This window comes from Lissotriton helveticus, chromosome 8 (assembly GCF_964261635.1).
Source record: "Lissotriton helveticus chromosome 8, aLisHel1.1, whole genome shotgun sequence".
In the NCBI taxonomy this organism is placed as follows: Eukaryota; Metazoa; Chordata; class Amphibia; order Caudata; family Salamandridae; genus Lissotriton; species Lissotriton helveticus.
Window position 1 is genome coordinate 975,807,794 of NC_136069.1, and position 14,777 is coordinate 975,822,570.

The 14,777-nt window shown below is 47.5% G+C and overlaps 1 protein-coding gene across 1 annotated transcript in view; it reads left to right on the forward strand.

Annotated features, from left to right (window-relative positions):
- LOC144773041 (von Willebrand factor A domain-containing protein 5A-like) overlaps positions 1-14,777 on the forward strand; it is a 584,045-nt gene that overhangs the window by 6,231 nt on the left and 563,037 nt on the right. Inside the window, exon 2 of the mRNA XM_078657811.1 lies at positions 4,622-4,687. Within this exon, the coding sequence (XP_078513937.1) occupies positions 4,639-4,687 (49 nt within the window). The 5' untranslated portion in view covers positions 4,622-4,638. The remainder of the gene's footprint in view (positions 1-4,621; positions 4,688-14,777) is intronic.

Genomic DNA, 14,777 nt, shown 5'->3' on the forward strand with positions numbered 1-14,777 from the left:
GAATTTGGCTTCTTCCAATTCTTTTATCTCATCAAAAAGCTTAGATTGAACTCCATACATTTCAAGGTTGCCCCTTTTCGTTTTAATTCCGCTCATTGCTGACAGCTTATTAGTATTTCCACAGCTCACCCATCCTTTCATCATAAGACTTTTAACACCCTATATGAACATTAAAATGATTATTATATGGGTTTGTATCCATCTTAGTATGTCCTAGCCTGGGTTACCAACCATTCAAAACTTTAGAAAATATTTTTCTAATTCCACCAAACCCCATACCAACTGTTTCCAAGCACCAGTTTCTCCAAGAGCGTTTATCTCAGGCGTGATGTCAATAACATATTTGTTAATCTGATTGTAAGGCACATACATGCAGCACTGGTGAACCTTTAACTTGACCATGTGACAGTCTTCGCCCTATTTTGCTAATAATATATCTAAATCTAACCTGTTTTGTATAACCATAGCTCATACGTACATCCATGAGCTCCTTATCAATGCTTGTTAAAACACCCGCTCAGTTAATAGCCAACCTTTTCATCAATGTAGACAATTTTCTAATATTCAAATCATTTAGTTATTACAAATGAAGGAATAATGTCACCAAATATCGCCTCACTCAGTTGACCAGCACTATCTCTCTCTCCTCAAAATTGTATTATTATTTTCATATATATAATCTGCTTAATAAACCAGAGGAAACACTAAGCCTAAATAGCAGCCACCCACCCAGTCACGGGGAAATTGAAATAGACGGCTCTCCCACAAACATAATAGATCCCCTTAATAATGGGCTCTCGTCCAGGCAGAATCATTTTGTTTGCCACATAATGACTTCCCTTATATTTGCTCCGACCTACTACTTCTGGAGTTTAATTTTGTCTCCTTTCCTGTACCTTATACATTTTCTCTTCTTAGTCTTACAACAGTAAGTTTGGGATGCACCTTCAAGTTTCCATCCTTAGCTTCATCCTTTTCTAACTTAACTCTTTTCTCTTTTTCAACCTTCTCACCAAATCTCACCTTCCGCTCATTGAGCTCTTCTGCAAACTCCATCGCACCTTTTCATAAACAAAATGTATATTTATTCACACCATTGTTGAGTTTGGTAATTTAGGGGCCCGCTGTAGGTGGCTCATTACCGGTCGGTAAACCCGAAATTCGGTAAATTTCAGGCTTACCGACCAGTATTGAGCCATTTCCCCCTCAAAACCCCCTCACCCTCACACCCCCTCACCCTCACACCCCCTCACATCCCCTCACCCTCACATCCCCTCACCCTCACATCCCCTCACCCTCCCATCCCCTCACCCTCACCCTTCCATCCCCTCACCCTCACCCTTCCATCCCCTCACCCTCCCTCACACCCACAACCCCACCCTCGCATCCCCTCACCCTCACACACCTTCACTCACCCTCACACCCCCTCACCCTCACACACCTTCACTCACCCTCACCCCCCTCACCCTCACACACCCTCACCCTCACACCTCCTCACACCTCCTCACCCTCTCACCCCCTCACACCCTCACCCGCACTCACCCTCACCCACCCTCACACACCCTCACACACCTTCACTCACCCTCACTCACCCTCACACCCCCTCACACCCTCACTCACACCCTCACACACCCTCACTCACCCCCCTCACCCCCTCTCACCCCCTCACCCTCACACACCCTCACACTCACACCCTCACATCCCCTCACCTCCCTCTCACTCTCACCCTCACACCCCCTCACCCCCCTCACCCTCACACACACCCTTACACACCCCTCACCCACCCTCTCACCCACCCTTACCCACCCTCTCACCCTCACACACCCTCTCACCCTCATCCTTACACCCCCTCTCACCCACCCTCACTCACCCTCACACCCCCAAACCCCCACACCCTCACACACCCACACCCTCACACACCCCCTCACCCTCACACCCTCACACCATCACATCCCCTCACCATACCCACCATTTCCACCTTCTCACAACCCCTTCGAGTACTGTTGTCTTAACGTTTGTGTTTCTCTCTGTCTTATGTCTGCCCTGCCACCATTTACTTCGGACCCTCACACACCCTCACCCTCACACCTCCTCACCTCACACCCTCACTCACCCTCTCACCCTCACTCACCCTCTCACCCTCACTCACCCTCACACCCCCTCACTCACCCTCACACCCCCTCACTCACCCTTACACCCCTACACTCACACCCTCACACACCCTCACACACCCTCACCCTCACACCCTGCATCTAATCGGAGAGCATCCTGGAAGCATATATGTAGTCTCGTATTGTTAACCCCTTGAATGCTCATGACGAGCTCAGCTCGTCATGAGCAACGGCGCTCCGGTGCTCATGACGAGCTGAGCCCGTCATGACCGCACCCGTTCTGTGGAACGCTCGCATGCTGGGCTGATTCCCCTGCAGTGCTGAGCGTTCCATTGGAACGGGTGTGGCCATGACGAGCTCAGCTCGTCATGAGCACCGGAGCGCTGTAGCTCATGACGAGCTGACCTCGTCATGAGCACCGGGGCGGTGTACGCGCCCCCCGCCCCCCAGCACAGCGGGGGAAACAGCCCCGCACGGAAGGGGTTAAACTTTGCAAATGCATGCACACATTTCTATACTGGAGCCACTGTCAGTAGTGCAGTCTGAACTTACAACAATTCCTTACAGAACTCACCCTAATGATAAAGGTTTTGTATTAATGAACCATAAATAAAAGTTCGAACAGCATTAATCTATGGACACCAATCTTACCTTGACTGCAGACAGTGCCCTTCCCTGATCTATAATGTGGTACTGTAATCTAGCAGCCAAAGGGTTTGGCTGCAGGGGTTGGGCCCGCTTGTCCCAAGGACAACATAAGCATGAAAACTTGTTGTCCTTGACCTCCAAACAATATGTCCTGGGCATCCGTTTATAGGACTTTCACATACCTGAACTCCATGGGTGGGAAATATGTTAAGTCATACAGCAACAAGTCCAAGCCATATGTCAGGATGAGTGGGTAAGTAACGGGCCCTGATGTATTTAAAATATTATAGGATCAAGTGAGCTTCAGTCGTTTCTTTGAAGATTGGTGATTTTGTTACTGAAACCTTTTAGAAGGTTTACTTCTCTTCAGATTTCTTCCCCTTACAGGTATTCAAACCTCCCAGCTATTGATGCATGCAGTTGCTGCTCAAATGTTCATTGTGTTGAAACCTTTTCTATTCCTTAATTTATTTAATGCAAGTGTTGTCTTCACGTGCAATGTTCTAATGTAAATTCTATTGCTCATTATTGGTTCTTAATGTCATTGTTTTGCTGGAATAAGTTTTTATGGGTGTATATATCTTTGTTACTGTATAAAGAGGGAGATGTGTGTCATCCTGTCTACAGTCACTGTGGATTGGCGACAGATAAGTCGTTTCAGAGACAATAAAAATACAGTTTGTTCCCCCAGGAGAATATGTAGCTATAGTCTGGGGAATGGGTGAAGGACATGCTTGACCTTGAGAGACATCTTCACCATGTAGTAGGAATGCTCACTGCTGGTATTTTCCAAATACTAAGTGCTAAAATAGTTTTAGGCTGATTTGTATGTGTCTAGCCCACCCAATACTGTGGGACCATTGGCAAGGAACAACGAAGTAATTGACAGCCTGTGCATGGTCCGTCTGGATTGTAGCCCCTCCATCATTTGTTAACCAATTTGGTAGTTGTTAGCTTCCAAATGCAAGTGTACATCTGGAGACCCCAAGACCATGATGTAAATAAAAGGGAGACTGTTGTGAGGTGGATCTACTATGATATTCCAAAACAGGGGTAAAGCAGGGAGGGCACCTTGAGCTCCCAACCTAGAGGAACAGAGCTGAAAAACGAGAAGGGGCAGTCATTGCTTGAGAGATAGCACGCAAAGATGATTTCTATATGTCCTGGTTACTTCTGAATCCATCACAAGAGCCCTGACAGCTGTGAAAACTAAGTCTGGAGCAAACAATGTAAGGTGCAGTGTGAGAGATCAGCTTCATTAAACAAGGGTAGTTTCAGAAAAGGTGCATGCTCACCGATGATTAGTTGCAGAACAAACAGAACTAGTACATGCGGGTGCCCTGAAACCAGTGAGTCCTCTGTGTAACCACAGCCCCCTGGGCCCACCACAGAAAGTTGTGACACTGTGTACTTCTGTTAGGGTACAATTTAGCCTTTGTATAGCAGCCTGTAACCTTTCATTTTTGCGTTGATATATTGTACTCCTTGATGTGCTCAGAAAGCCCCTAGATTCCATGGATCTTTGTATGGACGAAAAGGAATTTATTTTTTAGAACTGCATTATCTTTAGTAGCTGGTACGTTAAACAAAATTACCTGTGAGTCATTAGAGTTCGAATGGAGAAGTTCTTGAGAAAATGAGAAGCCCGGAAGAGCTGCTTTCTCTTCGTCACTTAATACCTAATGTTTTAACTCTGCAACGTCAGGTGCTACAGTTTCCAAGTGTGCCCGGCACTCCCTCCTCTGGCCTTTCTCACTCCTTTCCCTTGAGATAGCCCTCTGCCCTTATCCCTCTCCCATGCTTGATGAGAGATAGCTGCCTGCCGACTCAGACAGATAATCTGCTTCTCATTCGTTTCATAGATCGATTTGCATCTGCCATGGATTCTGCTTGTCAATGTGGACTCCTGACTGCCTCCAAGACTCCAGGTAGGACCATCGGCCCTGTTTTCTGACACAGGGTCGGGGAGGGGTATTCTCTCCCTCTGTGTCTCCCACTCCCTTCCTCTCTCCCCCTCCCCTCCTCCCCTCCTCTCTCCCCCTCCCCAAAGCTTCAATTACTGTTCTGTGCATAATGTGTATATTTACTTGAATTGGCTCTCCCAGGTGCTGCTTGACAAGGTGTGTTGGAGAAAGAACAGGCTGAACTGCATTCTTGTCTCTTAACTCGCAGGCTGAATTAATATTGCTCCAGGGCTGTTAGATTACTTATGAAGTGTTTGACGTTTGAGTGACTGGAAAGGGGTGGAAGCAGCAAGTAAAACATATATTATTCTAGCAGGATCTCCAATGCTTACACACCCAGTCTCGGTACAGAAATCCTCAAAGTGTTTCTGTAAATCACAGTCTTACAACTTTAACTTTCGTTGATTCAAATTCTCTTGCCAGATAGGGCTCTCCTCTTTTTTTTTATCCCTCTTTCTTGATAGTGTGCACGTTCTATGTATTGAACAGCAGTGGTATTTGTGCAAGGAAAGCTGTCCATAGTAAACCAATGGCACACAAGGTCATGGTGAGCGGAGTGATTACATAAGGGGAGGGGTATACGGAGAATGGCGGAGTTAGACAAGTCGGTTAAGGTATGATTCACAGTTGCGGAGGTGAGCTTGAAAGTGAATTTGAAGGCATGCATGTAGGCAAGGCATAGACCTTTAGATGGAGTGCACAGGCATTCCAGTGATTCAGGCTGTGAAGGTGAAAAAAAGAAATGCCCCGGTTACTAACTGGTAATCTTCATTACTCGGAGTATAGTCTTCCTCGCCACATGACTAACGAAGTGAGCTTCAGCTCCACACCAGAACCCTCCAGAGCAAAAGTTAGCCTCCCATGCTTCCCATCCCTTCCCAATATGGCCGACCCATATACCCGATGACCACTATAAGAAGCGGGCCTGCCCAACCCTTCAGCCTCAAACTACCAAACCCCAAACATGAAACCGATAGCCAGGCAGGGAGGGAGGGACGGGAACTCATGTGGCGAGGAAGACTATACTCTGAGTAATGAAGATTACCGGTACGTAACCGGGGCATTAACTCCTTGTAAGTCTTCCTTGCCACATGACTAACGAAGTGAGCACATGCCCATGCCAAAAGGCTTCATGGTACACAAGAAACCACAACCAAGGCAGAATATGGTAACCAAACACATCTTTAATCCATCGTATAAAGAAATAACAGAATAAAACACAGCCCAGCCAAGGGACCAATCAAGGGACGACAGACCCTGCACTCAAAACAGCCCCCGTAACACCACCATGTAGGAGAGCCACCCAGGACCACCCGGTAGTGCTCCATGAACATGTGAGGAGACGACCAAGTCGCCACCCTGCAGATCTCTTCAGTGGACATACCTTAAAAGGGATCACTGACATAATATAGAATGACAAAATATAGACTTACCAAAATATAGTTGCCAAAATATAGAATGCAAAAATATCGAATTCCTATCTACAAACAGGTAAGTACAAAAATATCGAATCCAAAATATAGTCTGTAAAAAATATAGTCAGTCAAAATATCGATTTATTTTTTTATTTTTTAAATGTCTTAAAAGTAATTTAAAATTATTGAAATAATAAATATAATTAACTAAAACATACTTAAAAATACTCAACCTTAAAATTAAGATATAATTAATTTAAGTTATTAATAAAAAATGTACAATATTTTACCGTAGGATAGCAGGAGGGTAAAATTTAATATTACCACTCCAGGGAGTGCAACAGTAGGGAAAGCGTTGGATAGCGTAGGGGTAAAAAATACTATTCCCACTCCAGTGAGTGCAACAGTAGGGAAAGCGTTGGATAGCGCAGGGGTAAAAAATACTATTCCCACTCCAGAGAGTGCAACAGTAGGGAAAGTGTTGGATAGCGTAGGGGTAAAAATTACTATTCCCACTACAGAGAGTGCAACAGTAGGGAAAGCATTGGATAGCGTAGGGGTAAAAAATACTATTCCCACTCCAGTGAGTGCAACAGTAGGGAAAGCGTTGGATAGCATAAGGGTAAACATTACTATTCCCACTGCAGAGAGTGCAACAGTAGGGAAAGCATTGGATAGCGGGAGGGTAAGAATTACTATTCCAACTCCAATGAGTGCAACAGTAGGGAAAGCTTTGGATAGCGCAGTGGTAACAATTACTATTCCCACTCCAGTGAGTTTAACAGTAGGGAAAGTAATGATTTAATATATTATTAAAAATAAATTAAATATCAATACCAATAAAACATTAATTGAAAGTAATAACCAATTTAATATTATGTAATAATTAATTAGGAATACAAATACATATTAGTTATTAAAAATTAATAAACTATTCATAATTATTTAACAACTAATTATTTTTCAATAACAAAAACTAATTAATAAAAATTAATACCAATTAATAATTAACAGTAAATTAATTATCAATACACAAAAAGTATTTGTATTATGTAATTAATTACAATTACATTACTTCCCACCCTATTCCCCTATAAACTCACATCCCACTACAGAAAATACATTAATGCAATTATCAAATATTTAATTAATACAAAATAATTACCAATTATTAAAACTTAATTGCCAATTAATAGAAATTAATTACCAATTAAAAAATAATTACCAATAAAAATATTTACTTAATTACAATTAAATTACTTCCCACCCTATTCCCCTATAAACCCACAACCCGCTACAGAAAATAAATTTAGAAAATTAACATAATTAACAATTAATCAATTAATAAAAATTAATTGCCAATAAAAATAATTACCAATTAAAAATTAACAATAAAATCAAAATGAATACTAATAAATAAAAATATTTAATTAATTACAATTAAATTACTTCCCACACTATTCCCTTATAAACCCACAACCCGCTACAGAATTAAATTACGTAAAAATTAAATACCATAAAATTAATTACCTAAAATAAATTAAACATACATTACAAAAATGAATATACACTTTTCACACATATACTAACATACAAAAAACTTTAAAAAAATGTATATTATTAAAAATTCTATATATTTAATGCCTATATTGTATACTTCGATATTTTGACTTCTATGTTTTGAAAATCGATATTACTTACCTTCAATTCGATATTTTTAACCACTATATTGTGTCCATTCGATATTTTGTCCATTCTATATTTTTACTTCGATATTATGTCCATTCTATATTTTGGAATCGATATTATGACTGTTTACCCCTTAAAAGAGGCCCATGACACTGAAACGCTCTGGGTGGAACGACCCTGAACATCCCCCGGGAGGTCAAAACCCTGGGACTCGTAGGGCAGCAGGATGGCCTGCTTCAGTCTGCGACTCAAAGTGAACACAGAGGTCTTGTGCCCAGAACGAACTAGCCTAAAGGTCATGAATAAACTGTCACATTGACAAAACGAGGATGTGCGGTCCAGGTAAACCTCCTCCGCATAACGGACATCCAGCAAGGACAGGGAGGCATCCACCTCAGGGGAAAAGGAAGGCAAGGACACCTCACAGGAAAGACAGAGCATCCACCCTCCAAACCGCCGGACACGGATGGAAAGAGCAGAAGCAAGGCAGGAGAGCATTGCCCATCTCAATGAACATGTCCCCTCAGGGAAGGCCAAACAGGTCCACCAGACGCCGAAAGACCGAAGGCTTTAGGGAGAAGGCAGACAACGGAGGGAGCACCCAACTGAGATGGTCCGTCACCACATTCTCCGACCCCGGGAGATAAACTGCCCTGAGAGACAAAACCGTCTCCTCTGCCCAGGACAACAGATCCCGGGACAGCAACCACAGGGAGTGCACCCGGCAACCCCGCTGGTGGTTGATATAACCCCTCACCACCTGGTTGCCTGTCCGAACCAAGACGTGTTGACACTAGAGAGAGGGAGCAAACTCCTGGCAGGCCAGTAGGACCGCCTTCATCTCACTGAAGTTGGAGGAGCAGTGAGACAGAAGAGGACCCCAACGACCCTGAACCGACCAGGACCCCAAGGTTGCCCCCCCAGCCGAGGCGACTGGCATCGGTCGTGACCACCCGGGAAGGGGAGACTAGAAAAGGGAGACCCTCCAAAAGGTGGGAGTCCACCAACCACCAGCCCAGGTCGGACCGAATCTGAAGGGACACCAGGACTGAAACCTCATAGTCCCCGGAGCAGGCATTCCAGAGAGACAGAAGGTGATTCACCAAGGGGTACAGGTGGAGGCGGGCCCAGGGGAGAACATTGATGGTGGCAGACATTAACCCCTGAACTCGCAACCACAGACTCACAGGAGCAGACTCCTGCCCCAGAAGAGCCCCCAGATCCCGCCACAAGAAGTTGCGGCGTTCCAGGGGCAAGAACACCTTCCACAAGAGCATGTCCAAATGGCCCCCTATGAAGACCAAGTCCCAGGTGGGAGACAGGTGGGACTTCCTCAGGTTGATCAGGAAGCCGTAGGTAGAGAGAACCTTGCAGACTCCCGACGTGGAGCGTCCCCTTTGAGAAAGAAGAGGCAGATATTAACCAGTCATCCAACTACGGAAACACCCTGATCCCCTCCCGGTGGAGAATGACCACCAAGGGTGCCAGAATCTTGGTGAACACCCTCTGGGCAGATGATAAACCAAAAGGAAGTACCTGGAACTGGTAGTGGCTGTCCCCCACGCAGAACCAGAGAAAAGGCTGAGTTGGACCGGCACATGGAGGTACGCATCTAACGGGTCCAGCGAAGCAACCACCTCCCTCTGGACCAGCAGCGGCAGAATGTCCCGCAGAGAAAGCATCTTGAACTTAGTGTGAGGAATGAAAGAATTCACCCGCGTCCAAGACAGGCCGAAATTCCGCAGACACTTTCCTTACCATGAACAGGATGGAATAGACACCGCAACCCCTCTGAGACAGTGGAACAGGCCGGATGGCCTACTTGACTAGGAGATTCTGGATGCCGGTGAGCAAGGTAACCCGTTTTACCGAAGAGGAAGGCAACGGGGTAGCGCAGAAGACATCCGGAGGAGGGGAGCTGAAGGTGATGCACAGACCCTCCCTCACGATCCGAAGTGCCCAAAGGTCCGAGACAGAGGATTCCCACACCGGAAGGAAGTGGCGGGGCCGTCCGCCGACCGGGAAACCACCCAGCGGGGTCTGAAGATACTTAAGACCTGGGCGCGGAGGTGGAAGCAGCAGGCTGAGACCGGAACTTGGTGAAGAAAGGGGTGCCCTGCTGCGACCCCTTCTTCGAAAGGGCCCACTGCCCCTAGCTGTGGACGAGGTGGAAAACGCCCTCTTGGGGCCCGGGAAGCGGCCCTTGGAAGACCTGAGGGGAGCCAGCAGCTTCTGGTCCTCAGCCGACTTCTTCACCATGTCCTCTAAAGAGGACCCGCACAGCTTTGTCCCAGAGAAGGGTATCTTCAGCAGCAATGCTTTCTGGGCAGCCTCTGCCTTCCAGTGGCGTAACCAGATCTGCCCCGGGCCTGAATAGCGGCACCACCAGCTGCGGCAGAGGCCCCCAAGGTGTCGAAGGAAATGTCGGACTGGAGCAGAGTCTCCTGCTCCATCAGAGCCAGGGTAGGAACCACATCCGCCCCCTGATCCAGTAGCACCACCAAGGACTGAAAATCCTTTCACAAGGACTGCACGGTGTAAGACAAGTAGGCAGAGGCCCGAATGGAAAAATTGGCCGCCGGGTAGGCTTGCTTGGCCGCGGCCTTCACCCACCTGTCAACCGAGTCAGACGGTGAGGCGTCATCGGAAATAATGGATCCCTGCAAGAACAGCCCCGCCATGAGAGAGTCCACCTTCACAGAGGGAGGGAAATCCTTGGCAAAGTCCTGGATGGTGTAGCGTTTCGCCAGGTACCTCAGGAAGGCTTGTTTATCTATCTCCATCCATTCCCCCTCGATCACCTTCTTAACGGAGGAATGAAGAGGAAGTGACTGCAGCTCCTTGCGTTGGTACTGTAAGAAGAAGTCCTCTGAGAGCTCCTCTGCTGCTGGCACCGGAAAAGCCAAGTTCTGCTTGATGTGTAGGAGCACATCCCGCAACTCCTGACCCTGGACATAGCACCCCCGGAGATCCTCCTTCTCTTCATTAACCAGTCATCCAAGTACGGAAACACCCTGATCCCCTCCCGGTGGAGACCCATTAGCATGGATGTCATATTCTTAGTGTGATTATTCACTCCTATGACATAGCGACTGTGCGTTATGAGGTTTGAAACGAACCGTTGCTATGTTATAAAGGAATTCCAGGATGCTCTGATTGGGCTCTGGGTAAGCCTGTCAGAGCAGCGCTGGCATTTAGTGACCTTCTGAAGGAGAGGGAAGGCACAGAGTGGTGGAGGTGGGTGACTGAGGTCAGTTTATTTATTCATTTCATTTTTAGGTCGAGTCTAGAACAGCTCATGCGCTGCTTGCTCGGCTTTAGTAAGGGGCTTTACAAAGTGCTACCCGCCGGCCACCAGCTTGCAGTTACGTGCACAAGCACAGGCGGCTCGCTCCGCCTCTCCAATCATTGATGCGCGCGCATCCCTCGCGTGCTTAGCACAGAGCGCGTCATCGCGATCACTTACGTTTTCACCGCAATCGGCGTTGTAGTTGTAAATGGTTATTCCATATTATTAGAAGTTTACAGGTAGTCTTGGCTCTGTCACTATTTCTATATTATGACTCATGCTGGTTAGGCATGAGATAGCCTTCCTGTCTCGTGGAATCCATTGCTGTTTACATTCTTACTTTACTGCTTGTTATTGTATATTCCGGAATGCATCCTTCTTTGGCAGTTGGAGCAGCTGTGCTACCGGGACAGGATCTTCAACTGTGGCCTCTCAATACATTAGTACCTTGGCAACAAGGTACTAATGCCTTCTACTTTCATGGACATCAGAATATATTATCAGTGCTTAATGCTGTGATTTCCGGCAGAGATCTGAGGTACACTTGATACACTTGCCTGTTGTACGCAGAAGGTGCCGCATTCTGCAGCAGAGCCTACGCTGGCTGTGCGCTTTTTAGGTCACATGATCAAGTAAGTGTCGTGAAGCCTCGTCTGTCTCTGGAGAGGGCAAATAGTATTCCTTTGTTCTATCATATCAAGACCTTAGTGAAGAAACTGAGTTGTCCCGAAATGTTTGCATCTCCTAATAGGCTCGTTAAGAGGTCAAGAATCATTTTTTGTCAATCATGTCTGTGGCGAGAGAAGCAAGAGAGGCCACTAAACCCACTTTACAGATCTATATATTATCAAAACATGTTCCTCTGTAGAACCCTATCTAGTTGAGACCACAAAACCCTACCATTGCTTCCTTCTAACCAGGTTTAGATGTAATCGCCTACATTGGTTACTTGCCGTTCCACAGGGGGCGGCACAAAGTGGATGAATTGGGTCCCTGTACTTCTGACAGCTTCTCACCCCATGACACAAATAATTTCATGATGTTTTGTGACTATTATCATTCACTGCGACAACACTACATAGTTCTGTTATTGAGAGGGAAAGGCTTTCTGGAAGTGAGACTGGCCCTAATTTATCTCCAGGTGTTACCCAGTCCTCAGGAATGTTTTAGTGTTGAAAGTTTTTTAGCCGCTTCACTTAAAAACAGGAAGTGGCGTGTTGTGTAATTGTGGGTTATTGAATGTTATGCCTGATTTGTTTCTGGGGGAACCGCAGTGATTAGCAGTGACCCAAGCTCGCCCAAATCGTATTGTCTGCCCCTGCCATTTTGTTTGTTTGTGACTCGGAGCAAGCCCCTCCTCTCCGCCCCGCACCCGCCTCCCCAGCTGCTCCTCCCTTCCAAGATTGACCACCACTGCCCCGTAGATCAAAGCGCTGTGACCTCCCTTACACTGTAAGAGGCGGCCGCTCACTCGCGCTCTGCGAGTTCCCTCAGCGCCATCCTGACGAAATCCTGCTGGCTGGTATCGTAGCGCTTTGAGCACTCACAGCACTGCAATTGATTCATTACCTGCAACGCAGCGCTTTTGCTCCGTGTATCCGCCCGCATAGAAGCAGCATTATTTGCATATCTCTGCTCGCACTGCGCTCGCTTTGCTGAACTTGTGCCGTTTTGACTGCTGCTGATTAATCTGTGCCTTCTCCCCTTTATTTCATACTTTTGTGGCCCCAAGCTCGCCCAAATCGTATTGTCTGCCCCTGCCATTTTGTTTGTTTGTGACTCGGAGCAAGCCCCTCCTCTCCGCCCCGCACCCGCCTCCCCAGCTGCTCCTCCCTTCCTCCGCCCCCCTCCACTCTCCATTTATGTCTGATGTACCCACGCGCAGCGTCCACGCGCTTCGGCCACGCCGAAGGTGCGCCAAAGGTAAGCCCGTCCGCGCCTGGACCGCACCCAGCGCCATACCCCCTGCCCCTCGCGCTGCCCAGCCCCACCGCATTACCTACGATGCTGCCACCCTCCTAGCCCTTAACCCCGGTCGCGCCCCCAACTGCGTCCAAGCCGCTCCTGGACGCACCCATGGACCGTTCTCCTGCCTCTCCTGCAAATTCATCGTCACCGCCAACATCTCCGCTACGACCACTCCACAGATTCCCGACCCCAACCACCTAGAATGCATCCTTCTCAACACCCGCTCGGTCCACAGGCACGCCATCGACCTTTGGAACCTACTAGACACCATCTCTCCTGACGTCGCCTTCCTAACGGAAACATGGATGAACGCTTCCTCCGCCCCTGACATCGCAATTGCCATACCTGATGACTATAAGATCACACGCAAGGACCATACAGGAGGTGGAATCGCTATCGTCCATAAGAAATCAATCCGCATCTCAACCAACTCTGACGCCAACCTCGCTAACTCCGAACACCTTCACTTCCAGATCCACATCGACCCCAAGACCACACTCAGAGGCACCCTCCTCTACAGACCACCAGGACCCCGCGCAAAATTCAGTGAAGACATCACGGACTTCATCACCCCACACGCTCTCCCCTCCAAAGACTACATCCTTCTGGGAGACCTCAACTTTCACCTGGAAAAGATCAACGACCGCAACACCGCCACCCTCTTAGACAACCTCGCCAACCTCGGACTTAAACAACTGGTCACTTCCCCCACCCACATCGCAGGTCACACACTCGACCCCATCTTCACCTCCAGCAACCATGTCTCCTTCAACCACACTACGGATCTCCTCTGGACTGACCACAGCTGCGTTCACTTCACCTACAACAAACCGAAACCCATCGTCCACCTCCAACCAACTCTTCAAAGAAACTGGAACAAAATCACCACGGAGCAGATCTCCACATCGCTCCTTCAAACCTCCCCAGCCCTCTCTTCTAACGCCAACGAAGCCGCATCTAACCTCACCCTTTGGTTATCCAACACCGCCGACACCTTAGCACCACTGAAAAAACGCCAACACAAACTCGGCATCAAGAAGGCCTCATGGTTCAACGATGACCTCAAGAAGTCCAAGAAACTGTGCCGCTCCCGTGAAAAGGCCTGGAAAAAAGACCCATCCACCAGTAACAAGGACGCCTTCAAAAGCGCCATCCGTACTCACCACCAACTGATCCGAATAGCCAAGAAAACAGCATTCAAAGATCGACTGGACAACAACGCCCACAACAGCAAGGAACTTTTCAACATCGTCAAGGAATTTTCCAACCCCTCGGCCAACTCCAACGACATCACCCCCTCTCAAACCCTCTGCGACTCCCTAGCCTCTTTTTTCCACAACAAGATTGCTGACATCCACAACAGCTTCGACAACCAACCCGGAAGCCAACCCACCCTACCATCAGCTGACCATCTGCCCCCCGTTCACACCCTTAACGCCTGGAACCCCATCTCCACTGAGGACACCATCCGCCTGATGAATTCCATCCACTCTGGATCCCCCACAGACCCATGCCCTCACCACATCTTCAACAAAGCAGACTCCGTCATAGCTCCTCACCTCCGAGACGTCATCAACTGTTCCTTCAACTCCGCTACCTTCCCAGAAGATTGGAAACACGCTGAACTCACCGCCCTTCTGAAAAAACCAACAGCAGACCCCACCGAACTCAAAAACTACCGCCCCATCTCACT